This window comes from Dendropsophus ebraccatus, chromosome 4 (genome assembly GCF_027789765.1).
Source record: "Dendropsophus ebraccatus isolate aDenEbr1 chromosome 4, aDenEbr1.pat, whole genome shotgun sequence".
NCBI lineage: Eukaryota > Metazoa > Chordata > Amphibia > Anura > Hylidae > Dendropsophus > Dendropsophus ebraccatus.
In genome coordinates, this window is record NC_091457.1 from 117,376,822 (window position 1) to 117,400,456 (window position 23,635).

At 43.8% G+C, this 23,635-nt stretch overlaps 1 protein-coding gene across 1 annotated transcript; it reads right to left on the reverse strand.

Moving 5' to 3' along the window:
* Positions 1 to 761: 761 nt before the first annotated feature.
* On the reverse strand, positions 762 to 22,071 carry LOC138789901 (deoxyribonuclease gamma-like). Its single transcript, XM_069968768.1, has 8 exons — positions 21,955 to 22,071; positions 20,780 to 20,868; positions 19,811 to 19,897; positions 11,722 to 11,834; positions 10,575 to 10,687; positions 7,959 to 8,116; positions 1,475 to 1,568; positions 762 to 919 (listed from the first exon to the last, which is right to left on the reverse strand). Exons 1-8 carry the CDS (start codon positions 22,033 to 22,035, stop codon positions 851 to 853), a joined length of 804 nt encoding a protein of 267 aa, XP_069824869.1. The 5' UTR covers positions 22,036 to 22,071; the 3' UTR covers positions 762 to 850.
* Between the last annotated feature and the right edge of the window lie 1,564 nt (positions 22,072 to 23,635).

A 23,635-nucleotide genomic window follows, 5' to 3' on the forward strand; every position in this document is an offset into this window, starting at 1 on the left:
AACAAGGAAATGAAGGACCATTACATTGGTGTGGTGTTAACATAGTCTCTACTTTGATTGTAGTTTTCCCTTCTATGGTTTTTGAAGTTATTGGAGTAAAACATGCAATAATAAAATAGTTTGAAAACCTGCATAATTTTGAGTGCATTATATGAACAGGGTTTTAGAAGATTGCAGTGCAACAAGACTTAAATGAGAAGTCCGTCCAGCCTTTTTTTTTTTAGCAAGTGCTGGGGAGGATAAAAGAAATAACATGTCCTTACCTCCCCCGCTCCATCGCTGGTGGCCACATACCGCCACTCCGGTCCTTGGCCACTTGCTGATCTAGGTGGGGACCTGGGTGACCACAGTATTGGGTACACTCATTTAGCTTGTTGGACCTCCATTGGCTTTTAGAGTTACAGCAACCCCCTCCCCCAGTAATATCCCTTTGAGATCTCTAGACTGTGAAAGCCAAGGAAGCTCAGCAGGCAGGTTAATGTTGCTAAACATGATTGCGTCATACACAATAAAGGATAGACCTATACTGGATCCCCTACAGCAGAACAATACCAAGCTAAAGGAAATAATTGTAATGGCCCAGAGAATATATTTATGTTTACTGCATGCTGAATAGCGAACATTTAATATAAAAGAAGAAATGACATTTCTCCCCAAAAGGGTTAATAAAAGTTAATCACTAAGTTACATGAATCCAAAAATGGCACCAATATAAAATATTTTTTTTCCTGCAAAAAAACAAGCCTGGCAAAGTTGTCAAGTTTGCAAAAAAAAAAAAAAAGTATGACCCTGGAGTGCAACGAAAATTGTTAGGAGTAATAAGAAATGTGATGATATCTGACTGCTGCCCTTATTTCTTCTTTCCTTTTCCTGACATCAACTCCACTTCTACTGGGTAGTGATCGCTTACTGCCAGCGTCTGCAAACAGATGGAAGTAGAGGTTATAAATCGAATTTACCACAATTACTTCTCCCAACCACATTTCATAGTTATATCGCCCTAGCCTTCAACCCAAATCTGCCTTGGCTGTTTTAGTAGGTACTTTTATTCACGTGAAATATTAATAGTCTACCAGTCTACAATTCCTCCTGAAACTGTATGACAACGGGGTGTTACCATTCCCATTATTGAGGCCTGTCAATATAGCACCAAATACTTATTGGCAAATATCAGATTGTGACCCTAGTGACAAGAGGAATAGTAACGCCCAAGCATCAATTTATTCATGTTTTCAGGAGGAATAACAATAGAGGTATAAGAAGTGGAGGTGGGGGTGCTTCAAGATACCAATGAGATTAAGGAGGTTTACATTGGTGTATGCTTATGGTATATATACAGTGGTATATGTGTGTGGTTTATGTTTATCATTTATCTTGCTCTGTGTGAGGATTTATATTTATTACATAAATTATATTGTATAAAACTGTGTGTAAAAGCTTAAAAAAAACATTTAGTCCAGAAATCTCGGCTCACCTCCTCATCTGTCAGTTTGTAGTCTTGCTGGAAATTGAAGGGCTTGGCTGAGTCAGGGACAATATGTTGCATCAAATCATCATGTACAACTATCCTAAAGATAGGGAAAAATGAATATAAGAGCATTTATTGCAGTCATTTTTCCCTATTACAATCACTTGTGACTAGGTAGCTTAAACGATCCCTTTGGGTACCATTTCAGGTACACAGTGACTATGAGTTACTGGCTATTCAGGGGGGCATTAAAGGCCCTATTACACCAACAGATGTCTGACAGATTATTTTATAGATTTTTTCAGCCAAAGCCAGGAATGGATTTGAAAAGAGGAGAAATCTGAGTCTTATCTTTATGACCTGTTCTCTGTTTATAGTCCGTTCCTGACTTTGGCTGAAAAAATCTGTCCGACAATCTCAGACATCTTTTGATGTAATAATAGCCACAGCCAGCTGATAGTCGCTATCAGCATCAGGATTTTGGTTCCTGTTGTAAACCAGCATGATGTCGGCTAATCATTATTTTACAACATGAACTATTTCATGAAGCGATTATCAGCTGGAACGGCCGGTAATCGGCCAAGTAGGGCAATAATCACTTTGTGTAATTGTACCCTTAGTTCCATTATAGTGAATGGAGCTTAAAGGGGTTATCCAGTGCCACAAAAGGGGTTATGCCAGTGCCACTTTCTTTCAGAGACAACACAACGCTTGTCTCCAGTTCAGGTGCGGTTTGCAATTAAGCTCCATTCACTTTAATGGAACTGAGCAGCAAAACCCCGCCCAACTGGATACAAGAGTGGGGCTGTCTCTGTAGGAAAGAGGCCATGTTTTTGTAGCGCTGGATAACCCCTTTAATTGCAAACCACACCTGAACTGGAGACAAGAGAGGTACTGTCTCTGGAAGAAAGTGGCCATGTTTCTCTCCTCACCTTCACGACGGCACCATGGGAGGAGGAGTTGTACCCTAGGGACAGGAAAAAGCACGAGAGGTTTAAAGCCCCTCCCCTTCCTCCCAGCACCAGTGCTTTTTCCTGTCCTGCTAGGGCAGACACGAGAGGGGGGGATCCGAGTGAAGGTGAGAAGAGATCCCCCAAGAAGAGGAACAAAAAGGGGCAGGGGTCGATCGGGGCTTAGGTCTCCTTCCTCCCCCATCCCCTTACCAAATGGATCCGTCGTCTCATCGAGACCTCGCTCCAGATTGGAACTCGCGCGGGCGGCACGGGCCCCAGGAGTTCCGGCAGCGCGAGGTAACCCGGAGGGGGGACTACTCTCCTACTGCAACGTGGTCTGGCGGCCTCCGGAGGTAGGCCGTAATCCTTCCGGAAGTACGTCATGACGTCACGTCGTCACGCCGGACCACGCAGGTGACACGCACACGCCGGAAGCTGCACTTCCGGGTCCGGCGCCATCATTCAAAAGGATGGCGCGAGCGGTTCGGATCGTCTTCTATGGAGATGGATTCCTCCGCTTCAGAAGGGACTGCCTCGGCGGTAACCGTAAGTAACCACCCTCAGTCATGCTTCCGTGTGCCGATCTCTGCATACTCAGTACGCTTCCAATGCCAGCTCTGCATAGGGGTCTACTTTGTTCTTTTCACTGTCTGGTTCACCCTATATATATATAACATTCAGGGGTCACCAAGGGTGATAAACGCACTATATATATATATATATATATATATATATATGATATATGTAAGAGGTGTATTCTCATAGAGTCTCGGCTCTCATATTATTTAGGAGACTAAAGAATCTACAGCTGCATCCTCATCGGCGGGGAAAAAAGTAACTCCTACAAAGAAATGTGTGTCATGCAATAGCAAGATCCCATCCAACTATAAAAAGAACATATGTGCAGGATGCATAGGGGATATTATTAAGAAAGATAGATCCTCCTTCCTCAAAGATATTAGGAAAATGATGAGGGACGAAATCTCAGCATCCATAGCCAAGACTCCAGTAGTTTCTCCACCAGCTACTACGCCTCTGGCTATTCCTCCTCCAATTATCCTGCCCCAGGACATACCTCCAGCTGTCCTTCCTACTCCTCCAGCTGCCTCTATGGGGGATACTACCCCAATAATACCTCAATTAATGGACCCTGATCCCGTGGCGTCAGGCTCCATAGATTCAGGATCAACTATATCCATGACTTCCTCCAAACGTAAAAGGCATTCATCTGCCTCTTCGGGCGAATCTGGTCAGATTTCTGAATATCTAGATCTGATGCCTGACGAAACTGAAGACAAAGAGGAAGCCAAGAAATATTTATTTTCCTCTGACCATACCCTCCCACTCCTTAGGGCAGTAAGGAGTGCTCTGGGATTCGAGGAGATCCAAGAGGAAGTCACAGTGAAAGATCAGATGTTTCAGGGTCTTAAACCTAGGAAAAAGCTGGTCTTTCCGGTACACGAGACACTACAGTCTCTTATTTCAGACGAGTGGTCGGACCCGGAACGAAGGTTACGGGTCCCAGGCGAAATTAAAAGACGTCTTCCCTTTAGTGAAGAAGATTCCACTAATTGGGGAGAAGTTCCTTTAATTGATGCACAAGTTGCCAAAGTCACTAAAAAGACCCTTTTGGCATTTGAGGATTCTTCGCAATTAAAGGACCCTATGGACCGGAAGGCAGAGAGCCTACTTAGGAGATCCTGGGAGACAACATCCTACTCAATCAAAAATAATATCGCATCCACCTGTGTGGCAAGAGCATTACACTTGTGGATAGGCCAATTAGAAGAACACCTGAATAGTGACTGTTCTAGAGAGAGAATTGTAAACTCTCTTCCCTTATTAAAGGACGCAACGGCCTTCCTATCTGATGCCACGGCAGAGTCTGTTAGATTCGCCGCGAAAGATGGGGCTCTAACAAATGCAGCACGTAGGGCTCTCTGGTTAAAAAACTGGACTGGAGACCCCACATCAAAAGCAAAACTCTGTGGTATTCCCTTTAAGGGAAAATACGTATTCGGATCTGCCCTCGACACAATTATTGAGAAGAGTGCAGATAAGAAGAAAGCAATCCCAGAGAACAAAACGCCACAGAAGAAAGAACAGTTTAAGAAACCTAGATACCAAGAGTCGTATCGTGGCAAAGGGAAAGGAGGCCGTTGGAGCTATCCGAAGGGGGGCAGAGGGAAAAATATTTTTTACAATCCCCGGCCCTCCCAAGATAAGCAATGACCTCTGTGCAGTAGGGGGGAGACTGTCGGAGTTCTCAAAAACCTGGAATATCATCACAGAAAACAACTGGGTTTTAAATATCATCAGGGACGGCTACCAAATAGAGCTTACTCATCCCCCTTCAAAAAGATTTGTCATATCCCGACAGTCTCCAGGTCCCCTACAAACAGAGATGGTGGCAAGCGTTCTGAAACTCCACCAAATGAAAGTGATTTCCCCGGTCCCTCGAGAAGAGAGAGGGTCGGGACATTATTCAAGTCTCTTCCTTGTGAGAAAGCCGAATGGATCATATCGTCTAATAATAAATCTAAAACCACTAAACAAATACGTAAAGTATATAAAGTTCAAGATGGAGTCAATAAAATCCACCACTCCATTAATAGCCAAAAATGCCTGGATGGTCTCACTAGACCTCCAGGATGCATACTATCATGTGCCAATTCATGTCCAGTCACAAAAATACCTAAGATTTGCCATAATGATAAACAAAAAATTATGCCATTTCCAATTCAGGGCCCTTCCCTTTGGGATATCATCAGCGCCCAGGATATTCAGCAATATTATGTCAGAAGTAATATCCTTCCTCCACATACAGGGCATAAATGTAGTGGCATATCTGGACGATCTACTAATAGTAGCGGAGTCCCAGGAGAAAATACAACGGGACCTAGAGAATACTCGCAATCTACTCCAAACATTGGGGTGGATTATAAACGACAAAAAATCGGACTTAGTCCCATCCCCCAGGAAAATCTTCCTAGGGATCCTCCTGGATTCAGACCTCCAGATGTCATTTCTCCCAGAGGAAAAAATAAAAGACCTAAGGGAGAAAATTCAAAGGTTCAAAGGGAAGTTACACCCCTCAGTCCGGGAAGCAATGTCCGTTTTAGGGTCAATGACAGCCTGTATTCCGGCGGTGCCTTGGAGCCAGGCTCACTCCAGGACCTTACAATCTCAAATACTGAAGGTCTGGAACAAAAGACCCACAGGTCTCGAAAACAAATTTTTCCTTACACCTCAGGTCAGACTTTCTCTCCGCTGGTGGCTTTCCAGACAGAACCTAGAGAAAGGGACATCTTGGAGTCCTCAACCAAAATACATCATGAGAACAGACGCAAGTCAATCCGGTTGGGGGGCCCAGGTAGGAACACATTTCTTTCAGGGTACCTGGGATCAAGAAACCCTGAAACAATCCTCAAACCTGAGAGAACTCAAGGCAGTTCAGATATCTTTAACATCAGCTGTAAATATCTTGAAGGGTGCTCATGTACACATCCTATCGGACAATATAACTACCGTGGCACACCTGAGACATCAGGGGAGCGCCAAGAACAACCGACTATGGAAGATCTCACAACAAATATTTTCCTGGGCAGAAACCAATCTTTTGTCCCTTTCAGCAACACACCTAAAGGGGACAGAAAATACCCGGGCAGACTTCCTCAGCAGAAACAAGGTTCACCCGGGCGAATGGTGCCTGAAAGACAATCTATTCCAACAACTAGTGGAATGTTGGGGTCAACCCCAGATAGATCTATTTGCCACCAAACAGAACCGAAAGGTGAAAAAAATTTTCTCTCTAAATCCAGCAGATCATCCTACAGGAGTGGATGCCTTAACTCAGAGATGGCACTTCAGGATGGCATATGGGTTTCCTCCGATCCTCTTAATCCCAAGGGTACTACAAAAGATCAGAGAAGAGAGTCTGAAAATAATCCTTATCGTCCCATTCTGGCCCAGAAGGGGGTGGTTCGGTCTTCTCAAATCTCTAGCGTTAGAGGACCCAATCCTTCTTCCACAGATCCCAGATCTACTGATGCAGGGTCCAATAGTTCATCCGGAACCAGAAAAATTTCATCTGTCCGCATGGATCCTGAAGAGTCCATGCTGAGAAGTAAAGGACTATCAGAATCGGTGATCTCTACACTCATGAAAAGTAGGAAGAAGGTTACTGCTTCCATATACCTAAAGGTATGGAAAGTCTTTAACTCATGGTGTCAGACTCCTCCCCAGTTTCCAGCGGAACCAAACATAGCCCAGATCTTGGATTTCCTACAGGCAGGTTTGTCTAAAGGCCTCAAACCAGCTACACTAAAAGTCCAGGTCTCGGCGCTATCAGCAGTCTATGATACAGATCTAGCTAATCACCGGTGGATCAAAAGATTCATTCATGCGGCTACAAGAATAAATCCTACAGTAAAAAACACACATCCACCCTGGGATTTAAATGTTGTTTTGGAAGGACTAACAAGGGCTCCCTTCGAACCTATTGAGGAAGCAAATCTAAAATTCCTCTCCCAGAAGGCAGTTCTTTTAGTGGCTATCTGCTCTGCCAGGAGAATAGGGGAGATCCAGGCCCTAACCATAAGGAAACCTTACTGTACAATCTCAGAAGACCGTATAGTTCTAAAAACGGATCCCTCCTTCCTACCTAAGGTGGTCTCCAACTTCCACAGGTCCCAAGACGTCATACTTCCCTCCTTTTGCCCAAATCCAAAAAATCAACTAGAGAGGAAATTTCATACCTTAGACGTCCGTAGAACAGTCCTACAATATATTGAGACAACTGCAACTTGGCGAATAGACGAAAACCTCTTCCTACAATTCCAGGGGAAAAATAAGGGAAAAAGGTCATCCAAGAGTACTATTGCCAGATGGATCAGAGATGCCATTACACAGGCCTACCAGTCTCAAGACCTTCCTTCTCCAATTAAAATACGAGCCCATTCCACGAGATCAGTCTCAACCTCTTGGGCCGAAAGAGCATCTGCTTCGATAGAACAAATCTGCAAAGCAGCAACATGGTCGTCTCCTCATACATTTATGCGACACTATCGGCTGCAACTACAAAGCGACGAAGACTTGGCATTTGGCCGCAAAGTTCTTCAAGCAGTAGTCCCTCCCTAAGGTAAAATGTTGGTATTACTCCTATGGTGCCGTCGTGAAGGTGAGGAGAGAAAATAGGATTAGTCCTTACCGGTAAGCCGGTTTCTTCGAACCTTCACGACGGCACCAGTAACCCTCCCTAGTATTGTATATGATATATGATACTCACGTGGTGCTAGAATTACTGTTACAAAGGCACTGGTGCTGGGAGGAAGGGGAGGGGCTTTTAAACTCTCGTGCTTTTTCCTGTCCCTAGGGTACAACTCCTCCTCCCATGGTGCCGTCGTGAAGGTTCGAAGAAACCGGCTTACCGGTAAGGACTAATCCTATTTTTTGGATAACCTCTTTAACTAAGTAGTCAGATGGCTAAATGTCTATAGAGGCCACACAGTATTATCCTCTCGTGTATGTGCACATACCGGTCATATGAGCAGTCTGTAGTATTGGTGGCTGTCGTGTCTTTGTCATCAGAAATTAACCAATGGAAACATTTATCAGTCCTCAGTCTTATTGTGTTCATTTTTCTGCCTGAGACATATGACCCATCTGCATTGAAATCTCCAAGAAGGATGATATTCTGTAATGAGAAAAATAAAAGTTTTCCTATTGTTATTATTAGCATAAACCAGTAGGATATGTGAATATATACATCATTGTGATATATCCTAGCAGGGCTGTCACAGCACAAATCACCATGTAGTTCAAGGCCTAAAGGGGTTATTCAGCGAAAATTCTCAGTGAAAGTTTTCAGCTATAGCTACTGTAGCCACACACTTTATTGTCCACTAAACTCAACAATTTCTACAGGACCAGACATCCATGTAATGTGTATGGGGGCCTTACACAGATGTAGGGGGGATAAGGATCACGCTGTTAGATTTCAACTGCTCAATCTTTTAGCTCTGATGAAAGATGGGCTCCTGCCAGAGAATTGCTTCTTTCACTCCATTTAGAATACATATAAGCTCAACTGAAATGAATATCCATATGTAGGGTGGTATTAGGAGAGCTTAAAGGGGTTATTCAAAAAAAAAATCTCTTTCTTTCAAATCAACTGATGTCAGAAAGTTATATAGATTTGTAATTTATTTCTATTTAAAAATCTCAAGTCTTCCCATACTTATCAGCTGCTGTATGTCCTGCAGGAAGTGGTGTTTTCTTTTCAGTCTGACACAGTGTTCTCTGCTGACATCTCTGTCCGAGACGGGAACTGTCCAGAGCTGGAAAGGTTTTCTGTTTTTTTGCTACTGCTCTGGTCAGTTCCTGTCTCGGACAGAGGTGGCAGCAGCAAGTACTGTGTCAGACTCAAAAGAAAACCCCACCTCTTGTAGGACATACAGCAGCTGATCAGCATGGAAAGACTTGAGATTTTTAAACAGTAAATTACAAATCTATATAACTTTTTGACACCAGTTGATTTGAAAGAAAGAGATTTTTGCTGGATAACCCCTTTAAAGGGGTAGTGCGGCGGTAAAGAATTATTGACAGAATAACACACATTACAAAGTTATACAACTTTGTAATGTATGTTATGTCTGTGAATGGCCCCCTTCCCGTGTCCCACCACCTCCACCCGTGTACCTGGAAGTGTGGTGTGCTATACATTCCTGTCACGTGCCGACTCGTCTCCGATCTTCAGTCTGCGATGTCGTCTTCGGACGGCCCGGCCCAATCCCTCCGAGCGTCCTGAGTGCCGAACGCCCTCTTCAGCGTCATCAGGTGCTCAGCCAATCGCGGCTGAGCAGCCGATGACGCTGAAGAGGGCGGCCGGCACTCAGGACGCTCGGAGGGATTGGGCCGGGCCGTCCGAAGACGACATCGCAGACTGAAGATCGGAGACTAGTCGGCACGTGACAGGTATGTATAGCGCACCACACTTCCAGGTACACGGGTGGGGGTGGTGGGACACGGGGAAGGGGGCCATTCACAGACATAACATACATTACAAAGTTGTATAACTTTGTAATGTGTGTTATTCTGTCAATAATTCTTTACCGCCGCACTACCCCTTTTAGCTCTCCTAATACCACCCTACATATGGACATTCAGTTCAGTTGAGCTTATATGTATTCTAAATGGAGTGAAAGAAGCAATTCTCTGGCAGTAGCCCATCTTCCATCAGAACTAAAAGACTGAGCAGTTGAAATCTAACAGCGTGATCCTTATCCCCCCGACATCTGTGTAAGGCCCCCATACACATTACATGGATGTCTGGTCCTGTAGAAATTGTTGTGTTTAGTGGACAATAAAGTGTGTGGCTACAGTAGCTATAGCTGAAAACTAGCTGCAACACTGGCCCAGATATCAATCCATGTGACCAGGGGCGGATTAACTTTACCATAGGCCCCGGGCTGTTCACCAAGCCTGGGCCCCCCCACCCCACTGTAACTATGGAAGCACTAGCCTGGCGTTCATAGTACAGGACAGATAATGTCATGATGTCCTGATTTGTGCAAAATTGCCATAAAAAAACATTGATTTTTTGCAAATCATGGCAGAAGTGTAGCCAGGAGACAGTACACCATTGAAAGTATAAGTCTTTTTGGGTGGTCATGGGCCCCCCAGGAGCTCAGGGCCCCGGGCTGCCGCCCAAAACACCCCTATTATAATTCACTACTGCATGTGACACAAACACTGGGGTCATTTGCCCATATAAACCAATCACAGCTCAGGTTTCATTTTACCAGAGCTCAATAAGATATCAGAACTAAGCTGTGATTGGTCGCTATGGGCAAATTACACGTTTTTTTTATCACGTAGATTGATATATATGGGCCGTTTTCTTATTATGGTATCTACTGTCCCATTTCATGGTAGCCACAATAGCTATGTTTTGAAATTGTTAGAAATTCATAATTGTATACAATGTTCAGTTATTAACAAGGTGACAAAATGTAAATTTCCTTTAAATCTTATATTCATGAAGAAACTGTAATCTCCCCTGGTGAAATAACACACCCAGATGCTTAGTCCATCACTTCATGTCATAGGCTGGCACTGTATAACTAATGGCAGCTGTCACAATGGTTCATTACCTGAGTCCCCCACTTTTCCTTAACATCCAGGTAGACGTCATACAGCTCATCAATCTCCTGGACGGAGTCTTTGGGTGTAGTGTGCACTGGGATGAGGACGAAATCCTTTACAGCTGGAAGAGGAAGAGGATTATATTTTAAAAGTGACAGCAAAGCCTATTAGCCTCGATGAACACTTTCTCACTATAACAGGACTGTAAATCTCTATATACCCTATGAACAATCTTTGGAGGTGCTTACTTTTTTAAGTCTTGGCTTTCTCTAACTAGCCTGCTCCTCTGAGGTTCTTTCATGGATAAGGTTGATGGAATCTACTCAAATACAAGTGGAGAGATCAATTTAACAGCAATTTAATTCCATGAAATTACTTAGCTCTAATAATCCAGACAATCTAATACTCTGGCACTTGTTTCTAATACAGATCTGCAATATAATGTGGAATTATAATAGAATAACGGCAGACATTTTTATTAATCTGTGAGAAAAGAGGCACACAGATGTACAGTATGGCCCACAGTAGGCTATGAGTGCCACATTTCCGATCCATACAAAGCAGCTCTGCACTAAAAATGCCTCTGCAGGAAGTGCTCCTCATATAAAAAAACACTTAGTAATACGTAAACAAAAATTGAAGAAAAAAGAGATTGAGGGCACTCACCACTTAAACGTGCACTGTCTTTATTCCATCTGTTGTATACAAAAGAATCAGCAGGTAAAACCACACTCATCAGTGATTGCAGTCACAGCTGTATCGCGCGCATGCACGCTTCATCATACCTGATGAAGCGCACATGTGCGCGATACAGCTGTGACTGCAATCACTGATGAGTGTTTGGCGTTCGCGCCCGATATGACTTTTACCTGCTGATTCTTTTGTATACCACAGATGGAATAAAGACAGTGCACGTTCAAGTGGTGAGTTCCCTCAATTTCTTTTTTCTTCAATTTTTGTAAATGTTCATTTGTTGTCTTTTTTCCTTATATCTTTTAGATATTTTAGATACTTTTCTACAACCATTTTATAATCCAGAATATATATTAAATGATTCCAGATCAAAGGAATTCTGGCTTCAGTTTGTATCTTATGTTATTGGTTTTGAACAGCTGACTTCTTACATCACACGGGTTGGTGGATTTTCTTTCCTACCTGTCTTTTTGGATTCAAATCTGACAATAAAAGGTTCTCGTGCAAAGGAATCCTCGTCTCCTTTCTGCATATCCTCATACTGGTATACCTCCTTTAACGACACCAAGTCCTCCCTGGAATGGAGACACAGGTGATACTGGTAATTTATAGAGATGCCATAGACAAAATTAATTCTGCAATAAGGATTTGCAGGTTGGACTATGGTATGTAAATGCTTCTACAGTAAAGCCAACTCAAACACTTATATTGGGACTATGCCCACTGCTCACTTACTACACTGTTTTCCTCTTAAAGGGAAACTATCAGCAGATTAGAGGAATCTAACCTTTCCAATATGTTGCTATAGCACATGGGGGCTGAGGATGAAGGTAAGTTTCTTACTGTCATCCTTAGCACCATTTCCTTGCTATTAGGAGTTTAATCACTATGTTAATTAGGTGTTTTGGTGCATTGGGGACAGGGCTACCATCTCATCTGCCCAGTGCGCTATAGGAACATATCAGCAGGTTTGATTCTTCTAACCTACTTATAAACTATAAGGGCATACAGGGCTCAAGGGTCATTGCAACCTTTTAGAAAAAAAAATCAGAATTTTTCATACTACAGTTTTCCATGAAACCACCTTTACTATACACTTTGGGGGAAATTTATCAAACATGGTGTAAAGTGAAACTGGCTCAGTTGCCCCTAGCAACCAATCAGATTCCACCTTTCATTCCTCACAGACTCTTTGGAAAATGAAAGGTGGAATCTGATTGGTTGCTAGGGGGAACTGAGACAGTTTCACTTTACACCATGTATGATAAATCTCCTCCCTTATCTCTATATCAGTAGCTAAAATAGCTTGCAAAGTTAATTTCAGATATGTCTGTAATTGAAAAAAAAGCACATTCTCAATATTTTATTTTGAAATTGAAGAGGTTATATACAAATAGTAAAAAGTCTATGCTTTCCAAACAAGCACCAACCTTGTCTGGTACAGTTTGTTTCCATTCACATGAATGAGGCTGAGCTGCAACATCAGAAGCCAGATACAAGAGTGGCGCTATTTTTGAAAAATATATCTCAATATCATACAACCCCTTTTAGATTCAGAATGCAATATTAATAATCAGGAGTCAATTGCCCCAAATTTAATAATATTCTTGTTAGGAATGTGACTTTGCGCTCCTCGGTCTGTGCCGGGCGGCCGAGGAAGCGCTGAATTTCTGTCTGTATTTGCATATGAATTGTGTCTGAACTGTGTTTTACTTTTCAGCCACACCTGCCTTGCCTGTTAGACTTCTGGCAGTGCAGGGGTTACTGCACTGCTAGGTCTGTTCAGCTGAGCTTGGTGCTGGGATCAGGGCGGCTCCAATCAGCTGCTGGACCTAGTCTCTGATCCTGGATAAAAAGCAGTCAGCTCCTCATTTCCCTGCTGGTTATTAGTTGTTCTGATCCCAGCTCCCCCTGTATTCTGCTCTATTCTTCTATTTTGTCTTACCTGGATTCTGACCTTTTGCCTGCCCTCTGACTACCCGCTTCTTCCTGATTTGGTACTGCGTTGCTCGTTCGGTTTCTGACTCGGCTAGTTGACCTTTCCGCATTGTGTTTGTCTGTCTGCGTTTTATGTTTTGCACGTATTCAGCATAGGGATTGTCTTCGTGGTTGTCCGCGACCGCCTAGGGTCGACCGAGGCAAGTAGGCAGGTGACAGTGGGTGGGGTCAGTTTCAGGGCCCACTGTCTAGTGTCTTGTCTACGCCTGCCAGTCCTGACAGAATAACCAGCCTTTAAAAAAAAAAAAAAAAAAAAAAAAATTTTTTTTTTTTTTGCAGTCACCTTGCATCATGGACGCCATGAAGGCTCTGGTTAACCAGATGCAAGGTCTGAACACGCTGGTTCAGAACCTTGCTGAGCGCGTCCAGGAGCAAGAGACTGCACCGCGACAGGTGACCATGACCACCCCTCTACCTCTAGAACCTCCTGTGCAGCTCCCTAAAAAGTTTAAGGGAGACAGGAGGAGTTTCCGAACATTTAGAGAGGGTTGCAAGTTGTTTTTTCGTTTGCGCCCCTGCTCCTCTGGAGGCGAGGACCAAAGGGTGGCCATTATTATGTCCCTCTTGCAGGGTCCTCCTCAGGAGTGGGCTTTTTCATTGTCCCCTGGATCCATGGAGTTGACCTCCGTGAATCAATTTTTTGCTGCCCTAGGGCTATTATATGATGACCCAGACCAGGCTGCAGTAGCAGAGCATCAGCTTACTTCTCTGAGACAGGGTAAGAGACCTGTAAAAGAATATTGTGCTGAGTTCCGGCAGTGGTGTGTACCATCCGGCTGGAACGATCCAGCTCTGCGTTGCCAGTTCCGGATGGGGTTGTCGGATCAGCTTAAAGATCTATTGGTAGTGTACTCTACCCCTGATACTTTAGAGGGGACCATGACATTAGCCATACGGGTGGACAGACAACTCAGAGACAGACGCAGAGAAAAAGACACCCCTGAATCTTCTAAAACCCTGTCCTCTACTGTTTCTACTCCTAAGTTAAGTCCTTCTGTTCCCCAATTGCAAGATGAACCCATGCAACTCGGGGTTGCGGATGCCAAGATTAGACGGGCTTACCTCCTACAACATAATCTCTGCTTGTACTGTGGACAGGCCGGACACCGGGTGAGGGAATGTACCTCCAGACCAGAACCACCTCCGGAAAAACTCCAGCGCCTGAGTGACGATCGAGGGGGTCACTTAGGTGCCCAGGTACCTCTTAAAAAGAAAAACAAATTAATGTTGCCTATTTCTTTGTTTTTGGGAGACAAATCTGTTTCTGGTTACGCTCATGTGGATTCGGGGGCCTCGGCCAACTTCATTAACTCTGCATTCTGGTCAGCTCTGGGAATATGCCCGCTTTAGCTTAGATGTCCGTTGACTATTACTGGTGTTGATTTTACACCCCTGGCCCAGGGTAAAGTCAGGTACATTACTCCTTCTATGGAGGTGCAGGTTGGGTCAGTACACAAGGAGATTCTTGATTTTCTGGTCATGGATAACTTGTCTTCTGACATAATTTTGGGTTTGCCCTGGTTGGAACAACATAATCCTGTATTTGATTGGTCCACTAAGGAGTTGATTAAATGGGGTTCTAAGTGTTCTTCTCACTGTATTGCATTAAATGTCACAGACTGCTCTGCTATGGAGGGAGAGATTCCTGAGTTTGTAGCTGACTTTGCCGATGTGTTTGATGAGAAATCTGTGGAAGTTCTGCCACCGCACCGTCCGTATGATTGTGCTATTGATTTGATTCCAGGGTCCAAGTATCTTAAGGGGAGAATGTTTAATTTGGCCAGACCCGAGAGGGAGGCCATGCGAGAATACATCCAGGATAGTCTTTGCAAAGGTCATATTTGTCCCTCTTGCTCTCCATTAGGTGCTGGTTTCTTTTTTGTGGGGAAGAAAGATGGTGGACTTAGACCCTGCATAGATTACCGTGAACTTAATAAGATCACCATAAAGAACCAGCACCCCCTTCCTCTTATTCCGGATCTGTTTAATCAGATTGTGGGTGCTCAGTGGTTCTCCAAGATTGATCTTCGTGGGGCCTACAATCTGATTCGAATAAGAGAAGGGGATGAATGGAAAACTGCCTTCAATACCCCTGAAGGGTATTTTGAATACCTAGTCATGCCCTTTGGGTTAAGTAACGCGCCGGCAGTTTTTCAGCACTTTGTAAATGATGTCTTTCGTAAATATCTTGGTCAGTTCCTGGTAGTATACCTGGACGACATCTTAATTTTTTCACCAGATTGGTCCTCTCATGTTTGTCATGTCTGTAAGGTATTGGAGTTACTCCGACAGAATCACCTCTACGCTAAATTGTCCAAGTGCCAGTTCGGGATCCAGAAAGTCTCTTTTCTTGGTTATATTATCACCCCTAACTCTTTTTGTATGGACCCCCTTAAAGTGACTGCTATTGAGAAATGGGAACGCCCAACTAACCTCAAGGCCCTGCAACGGTTTTTGGGGTTTGCCAATTACTATAGAAAATTTATTAAGGGGTTCTCTGTCATTGCTAAACCATTAACTGATTTGACCAGAAAAGGGGCAGATCTGGTGAACTGGACCCCCGAAGCCGTACAGGCATTTGGACAGTTGAAGAGGTGTTTCTCTGAAGCTCCAATCCTTATTCAGCCTGATCCTGAGCAACCATTTATCATTGAGGTGGATGCTTCGGAGGTAGGGGTTGGAGCAGTTCTCTCACAGGGTCCTGTGACACTGACTAACTTAAGCCCTGTAGCCTACTTTTCAAGAAAATTCTCTAAAACAGAGTGTAATTATGACATCGGTAACAGAGAACTACTGGCCATTAAGTGGGCCTTTGATGAATGGAGACATTTTCTTGAAGGGGCTAAGCATAAGATTAAGGTTTTAACTGACCATAAGAACCTATTATACCTGGACAAGGCTAAACGCCTTACCCCCCGGCAAGCCAGGTGGGCATTATTCTTTACTCGGTTTAATTTTGAGATTACCTTTCGTCCTGGTTCTAAAAATGTCCGAGCAGATGCCCTGTCTCGCAGCTTTGATGTCAGCAGTGCCCCCAGGGAAGAACCTGAGACTATTTTAACACCAGGAGTGGTCATTGCCACTCTCCAACCTGAACTTGCAGCTCAGGTGGTAAACTCACAGTCCCTAGCACCCAGGAATACTCCAGATGGGAAACTCTTTGTACCTCCTAATCTTAGACTCAGGGTTCTTGAAGAGACCCATTGTTCTGTATTAGTAGGTCACCCGGGCATTGCTGGCACAAAGTATTTGCTCTCACGTTGTTATTGGTGGCCTACTTGGGCCAGAGATGTTAAACTGTTTGTTGAGGCCTGCGAGGTCTGTGCCAGGTCCAAGGTCCCTCGCAGATTACCCGAAGGTCTTCTACATCCTCTACCTTTACCTGAGAGACCTTGGACCCACCTTTCAATGGACTTCATCACTGACTTGCCGCCATTAAAAGGAAAGACTGTCATCTGGGTTGTTGTTGATAGATTCTCCAAAATGTGCCATCTCATTCCCCTTAAGAAACTCCCTAATGCACGTACTTTAGCATCTTTGTTTATCAATCATATTCTACGGCTACATGGGGTGCCAGAGAACATTGTGTCTGATAGAGGGGTGCAGTTTGTGTCTAAGTTCTGGAGGGAGTTCTGTGGTCGATTGGGCACTTTATTATCATTTTCATCTGCCTTTTACCCTCAGAGCAATGGGCAGACTGAAAGAGTGAACCAGTCATTGGAACAATTTCTCAGATGCTTTGTTTCTGGTGCCCAGGACAAATGGAAGGAGTATTTGTCCTTGGCGGAATTTGCCCTCAATAATAGGGAAAATCAATCTATCAAAATGTTGCCGTTTTTCTGTAATTATGGTTTTCATCCAAGGTATTCATCTGCGCATGCTTCTGAATCTGTTAACCCGTCAGCTGAAAAGACCTATAGTAGACTGTGCACAGTCTGGGCTCGAGCTCTTGAGAGCTTGGTTAAAGCCCAAGAATCTTCTAAAAGACAAGCCAACAAAAGACGCATATCTGGCCCAGAGTATTGTGTGGGTGACAAGGTGTGGCTTTCCACCAAAAACTTGAAGCTTAGGGTTCCGTCCGGAAAGCTAGCACCTAAATATATTGGTCCATATGCCATTACTGAAATCATTAACCCTGTTTCTTTCAGGTTACAACTGCCAAGAACCATGCGCATTCATAATGTGTTTCACAAATCTTTATTAAAGATGTATGTTACTCCGGTGTTGCCATCTACTCCCCCTGCCCCTCTGGTCATTCAGGGGGATCTTGAGTTTGAAGTGGAAAAGATTCTGGACTCTCGTCGGGTGCAGAACTCTGTCCAATACCTCATCCATTGGAAGGGGTTCGGCCCAGAAGAGTGAACTTGGGTGGCGAGCAAAGATATTCATGCTCCTCGTCTCATACGCCAGTTCCATGCTCGCAATCCCTCTAAGCCGAGTCCTTTGAAAGAGGGTCCGGAGGCCCCTCATAAGAGGGGGGGTACTGTTAGGAATGTGACTTTGCGCTCCTCGGTCTGTGCCGGGCGGCCGAGGAAGCGCTGAATTTCTGTCTGTATTTGCATATGAATTGTGTCTGAACTGTGTTTTACTTTTCAGCCACACCTGCCTTGCCTGTTAGACTTCTGGCAGTGCAGGGGTTACTGCACTGCTAGGTCTGTTCAGCTGAGCTTGGTGCTGGGATCAGGGCGGCTCCAATCAGCTGCTGGACCTAGTCTCTGATCCTGGATAAAAAGCAGTCAGCTCCTCATTTCCCTGCTGGTTATTAGTTGTTCTGATCCCAGCTCCCCCTGTATTCTGCTCTATTCTTCTATTTTGTCTTACCTGGATTCTGACCTTTTGCCTGCCCTCTGACTACCCGCTTCTTCCTGATTTGGTACTGCGTTGCTCGTTCGGTTTCTGACTCGGCTAGTTGACCTTTCCGCATTGTGTTTGTCTGTCTGCGTTTTATGTTTTGCACGTATTCAGCATAGGGATTGTCTTCGTGGTAGACCGCCTAGGGTCGACCGAGGCAAGTAGGCAGGTGACAGTGGGTGGGGTCAGTTTCACGGCCCACTGTCTAGTGTCTTGTCTACGCCTGCCAGTCCTGACAATTCTTTGCTTTTCACATTGATGCCATATTAGTAGTATAAGTTTCCATCCCGCTTTATTTATTATCTGCTTGCCTTTTAGTGTATTTGGCAGTTTTTTCCTGCATGCCTTTGGCGCCAACCTGCACCAATTGTGTCAATCATGTCACTAATCTGAAAACAAAAGGACTCTGGTTGACCTCAGGGAGATCAACCAGAACACCGCAGAGACACCATCACGTGTCTCCACGTCAGTGTATTCTAGAACACTTAGAACACTGCCCCCTGGGAAATCAAATATGCAAAAGAACACTGCAGAGACACCATCACCTGTCTCGACGTCAGTGAACTAGCCAGACCTTCTTCCAGGAAGGAACAACACATGATGGTGTCTCTGCAGTGTTCTTTTGCACATTTGATTTCCCAGGGGGCAATGTTTTAGAATACTGTAACGCCTGGAGTCGTGGATCCACTGAACTGTCACTAGCGATGTGGTAACCGCACCAGGGAGCGCACCAGAGCCCGCCGCAAGGCGGGATGGACTTGCTGGGGCCCCCAGGTCGCTACCCCTGGCTTGGTTGCTAGTGACAGCAGGTGAGGCGTGGCAGAAGCAGTAGGCAGATGGTAATGCAGGCAAAGGTCTGAAGGAGTAACCGCAGGTGGCAGGCAGCACTCAGGAACAATGGGTAAGCAGCGGACAGGGACTAGGAACCGGGACTCAGGACAGGGACTAGGAACAAGGACTGAGGTGAGGAACAACAGGGAGCTGGGCCAAACGCTATGGGAAGCATGTAGAGGCTCCAACACCTGTAGTGGGGCAGGGCTGGAATTTATAGGAGAGTGTGATGTGCAGCAACCAATTAGGGACGGACTGCCCCTTTAAATGTGAGACAGCCGGCGCGCGCGCGCCCTAGGAGGCGGGGACGCGCGTGCCGGCCGGCACAGCGGGTGACAGGAGCGGGGCGAGGTAAGGCGCCCCCCCGGGGCTGAACTAGTAGCAGCGCTGGATCCCCGCACATGGACCCCGGCGGCTGCATGGAGAGGTTGCGGCGGCGGCCCGGAGCACGGGACGCCGCCGCGTCCGTGACAAATACACTGACGTGGAGACACGTCATGATGTCTCTGCGGTGTTCTGGTTGATCTCCCTGAAGTCCTTTTGCATGCACTTACTAGGCATTGCTCCCACTAGCCAGAGTCCTACTCCACACTGATGAGGGGCTAATACCCCGAAACAGCTGTCTGTGGATGGATACCTTGCTTAGGTGGTTTCCTTGATTGGAGACATTCTTTGGCTTGGTTGTTCCTTCCCGGAGGAAGGTCTGGTTAGTTCACTGACGTCAAGACATGTGATAGTGTCTCTGCAGTGTTCTTTTGCATACTAATCTAAAAACAGACCAACTTCAAGTTGTTCAGTTTTTTTTTTTTTAGCAGTTGAAAACTCTTGATAAACCCAGAGGATATTGTGTGCAAATATTGTGGTGTCTTACCTGAAGATAAACAGGTATTGCTCCTTGTAGTCATTTCTTCCCAAGGGTTTGCTTATTACATATGTATAGGATCCATCCTTGCACACGCTAGATGATGGAACAAAAGGATTTAGTTAAAAGATGTTTTCTATTTATATCTAAAGCTAAATTCAAAATGTCCTATAAACAGAGAGAAGTGCATTGTGGGAGCTTGAAGACTGGCTGACTTCATGCTACATTTTATATTATGTTTGACTGTTTCTGCCTTATTATATTTAATTTTACTGTATATGTACTAGTTGGCATTGCTATTGTATATATCAAACAATGTGTGTTGCAATTTATTTTTTTTAAATGTTTTTTTATGGATAGTTTTGATAAATGGAGCATTACTCCAGCCTTTTGTGCGCTTTATATTGTGCTCTCTCCCTGCTGAGCCACATTAGTTTCTAGCTCCCATCCTTTCCTATTTTTAATATTCAAAGAGCTCACCCTCCTATAATTCCTAATGCTTCAACTGAGCATGTGCGACCAGCAAGCTCAAGAGGAACTATGGGTCATAACATGTAGGGTCAAAGATCTAACAGTGAGTTAGAGCTAAACTGCTATCTTTTTCTTTTTCAATGGGCAACCAGGAAAATTTTGAAGGCATTATGGAACAGAATTAAGTGTTTTCCTCGTCTTAAGCTAGTTGTTGAGGACCAGCTGACAAGAAAGGGGCAGCCCACTAAAATTTAAGGTTTAGATATAGGTTTTATAGCTTTAGATACAGGGTTTTTTTTTAAACTGTTTAACACACACTGGCATGTGCCGACCCTCAGCACATGAAGTGCTACGCATCACTACGAGAACTCCATGGCATGGGGAATGTAAGTACTTTCCCCGGAATACCCCTAAAATTTCTTGTAACGGTGAGAGTTTTGGTGCCGTTTGGGGTGTTTCTTAGTCAGACCATGGGCATGTCTTAAAACATGTTTTACCAGCATTCACCTGTTTAACTGCTCCACAAGTTTTTTTGCTGCTTTCTCCTTTGCATCAAAGACTTCCAGGAGTACGATGATGTCATAACGTAACACAATCTGAAACAGGAAGCGGTGGATAAAGGTACACAGTACATGGGAGGTATCATCTTTACGTGAGGTATCATCCCATAATAAAACAATATAAAAGTTGAACCCTTTTTTAAAATTATCACAACTAGGAAATAAATCCACAATAAAGCTTTCTTGAGATTGTGGAAAAAAATCTAAATGATATATAATTGTATGCTGAATGGAGTAAAAACATTTCTATACTATGAGGACACATTATATATATTATATTCTGGGTGGGGGTTATCATATTAAGTTTTCTGCTTTGGACAATGTTCTGTGATCTGCAGGGTAACCTGGCAGCAAGTGTTTAATATACCTGCAGCGCCCCCCACAGGGCGCATTAAACATTCAAATTAAAAGAAAAGGGCTGGTCATGTAATACATCATAAGCAGAGTCCTCCAGAGTTCTACAGCAGCCCATAATAAATAAAGGTCCTTGTAAAACACTATGTTACTGATAAAATTCAATATAGAACTGCCACTACAGCAGTTTATTGTTATTTTTATTAATTTATTGTATAATGTAATATAAATATAACCTCTGTATTGTGTACAAAAAAAAAAGCGCTGTGGAATCTGCTATACAAATAATAATAATAATAATAATAATAATAATAATAATAATAATAATAATAATTATTATTATTATTAATATTATTATTTTAAGCCATTCAGCTTTCCAGAATGACAAATGTGCCTAATGCTATAATATGTAGAAGTCTAAAAAAAAGTTGTAAACTCTAGATGCTGTAGCTAAGATCTTATTGGATCTTATTGTATAATAGCCATATCCATATAATCCCATATCATATAAGAGAGAACTTGGCAAATAAAATATTTGATACTCATCATAGACGATAGTAGTCATCATGTGTTCAAGGGAGTAAAAAAGCATGCACAACTCTAGTCATATATAGTAACTTTTATGCAGCTTTTCTCCCCCCCAGCCTGACACCCTGGCATCCTGCCCCGCAGCACATTGCCCCGCCCTGCCTGTACCCAGTCTCTTCCTCTGTCATCAGGCCTCCATTGCCAGCACTGACCCCTCAGCCTGTCAGTGCCTGCACCCACCTTGGTAATGATTGGGAACACTTTGCTGTCGGTGCATTTCTTCAGTCCAAACCTGCGGGCGTTGAATGAGGCAATCTTCATTGCTTTACACCGTCTGCGCCAAAAAAGATGTAAACAAGACATTTTGTCACAGTGCATAAAGAGGTAGTGGAAACCACAGTCTCAGCCGAAGCGTCTTTCACTTTCATTTGTGAGAGATAATGCTGAGCATGAGCCTAAAGGGGCTGGACAGGATAAGATAAGCACAACAGCTTTCTTTCAGAAACAGCACCACATCTGTCTGCAGGTTGTTCGTGGTATAGCAACATTGCACCATTCCCTTTAGTGGAGCTCATGTACAGTACCACACACAACCCATGCAGAGATAGAGCACACTAGTTTTTAGAAGAAAGCAGAAATGTTTTCTTATGTTAAATTTTATTTTTAACTTTTCTTTCAAGTACAAGTATAAAACGTAGACATATTACATTAAAACCAAAATAGCCATAATACATTCCATAGCCAATCTATTCAGTAAGCATAGCAAATCCCAAGAGTAATGTTTTCTAATCCTTAAAGCGTAACTGTCATATTTTTTTTTATTGCAGAAATCAGTAGTATAAGCGATTTTAAGAAACTCTGTAATAGGTTTAATCAGCCAAAAAAGCCTCCTTCTGTACTCAAGAAGCAATCTCCCAGCCTCCCCCCCTGACTTCTTATCTGTGCATTATCAGGCAAACACGTCTTCATTACAGAGAAGCCAGTGAAGACGGGTTCTGCTCTCTCCATTCTATCCTTATGGAGGGGGAGGGGCCGAGGGAGATGAGGGAGCAGGAAGAGGTGACATGAAGGTCAGCTGTTTGTAGACTGTCTGGGCACCTAAACCGCAGGATTCTGGGGTCAGAAAGGTCAGTGCTTGTCTATGAACTTACTGAGAGAAGATTGCAGGGTGTTGTGCTGTGCAGAAATCCTCCGTGCTCAGTCACTCCTAACAGCCCCTCCCCTCTCCATAGCCACATAATGGAGACAGAAATCCTGCTTCATTTGATGTGAGGGGGGAGGCTGGGAGATTGCTTTTTCAGTACAGAAGGAAACTCTTTTAGTACATAAAACCTATTACAGAGTTTCTTAAAATCACTTGTACTGTTGATATTTAATGTTTTCAGAAAAATGACCCTGAAATGACAGTTACGCTTTAAGAATACTCTGGTCCTTTAGGGGGAAAATAACATGAATCTAGTGGCCGAAGGAATGTCTTCAGGAGATATCCCATCTTCCTTCCAGTGTTTGATTTCCAAGGAAATAACATGGATGGCCTAGCCTCACTATATGTCATCAATGTGAGATTCATATGGGGTCTGTCAATCAATAGACTCAATGCCATACCCAAAACAGCACCACTCTCCCTATGTGATTTTATTGGGTACTGCATCTAAGATTCATTGACTTGTTTCTTTAAAAAACACTTATTTTTCAGACTCGTCAAAGCGGTCTCCAATGTCATAAATAGGACTATGGCTGCTCTTAAAGGGGTTATCCAGGGAAAATCTTTTTCTTTCAAACCCACTGGTGTCAGAAAGTTATATAGATTTGTAATTTACTACCATTAAAAAATCTCAGGTCTTCCCATACTTATCAGCTGCTGTATGTCCTGCAGGAAATTTTATTTTATTTTCAGTCTGACCCAGTGCTCTCTGCTGCC

Excerpts from the sequence above, each read along its gene's own strand:
- LOC138789901 (XM_069968768.1), bottom strand. The coding sequence starts at position 22,035 with ATGAAGATTGCCTCATTCAACGCCCGCAGGTTTGGACTGAAGAAATGC. Across the intron at positions 19,898-20,779 it reads CTTGTGGAGCAGTTAAACAG|CGTGTGCAAGGATGGATCCT; the intron begins GTGAATGCTGGT and ends TCCATCATCTAG. Across the intron at positions 11,835-19,810 it reads CAATACCTGTTTATCTTCAG|GGAGGACTTGGTGTCGTTAA; the intron begins GTAAGACACCAC and ends TCTCCATTCCAG.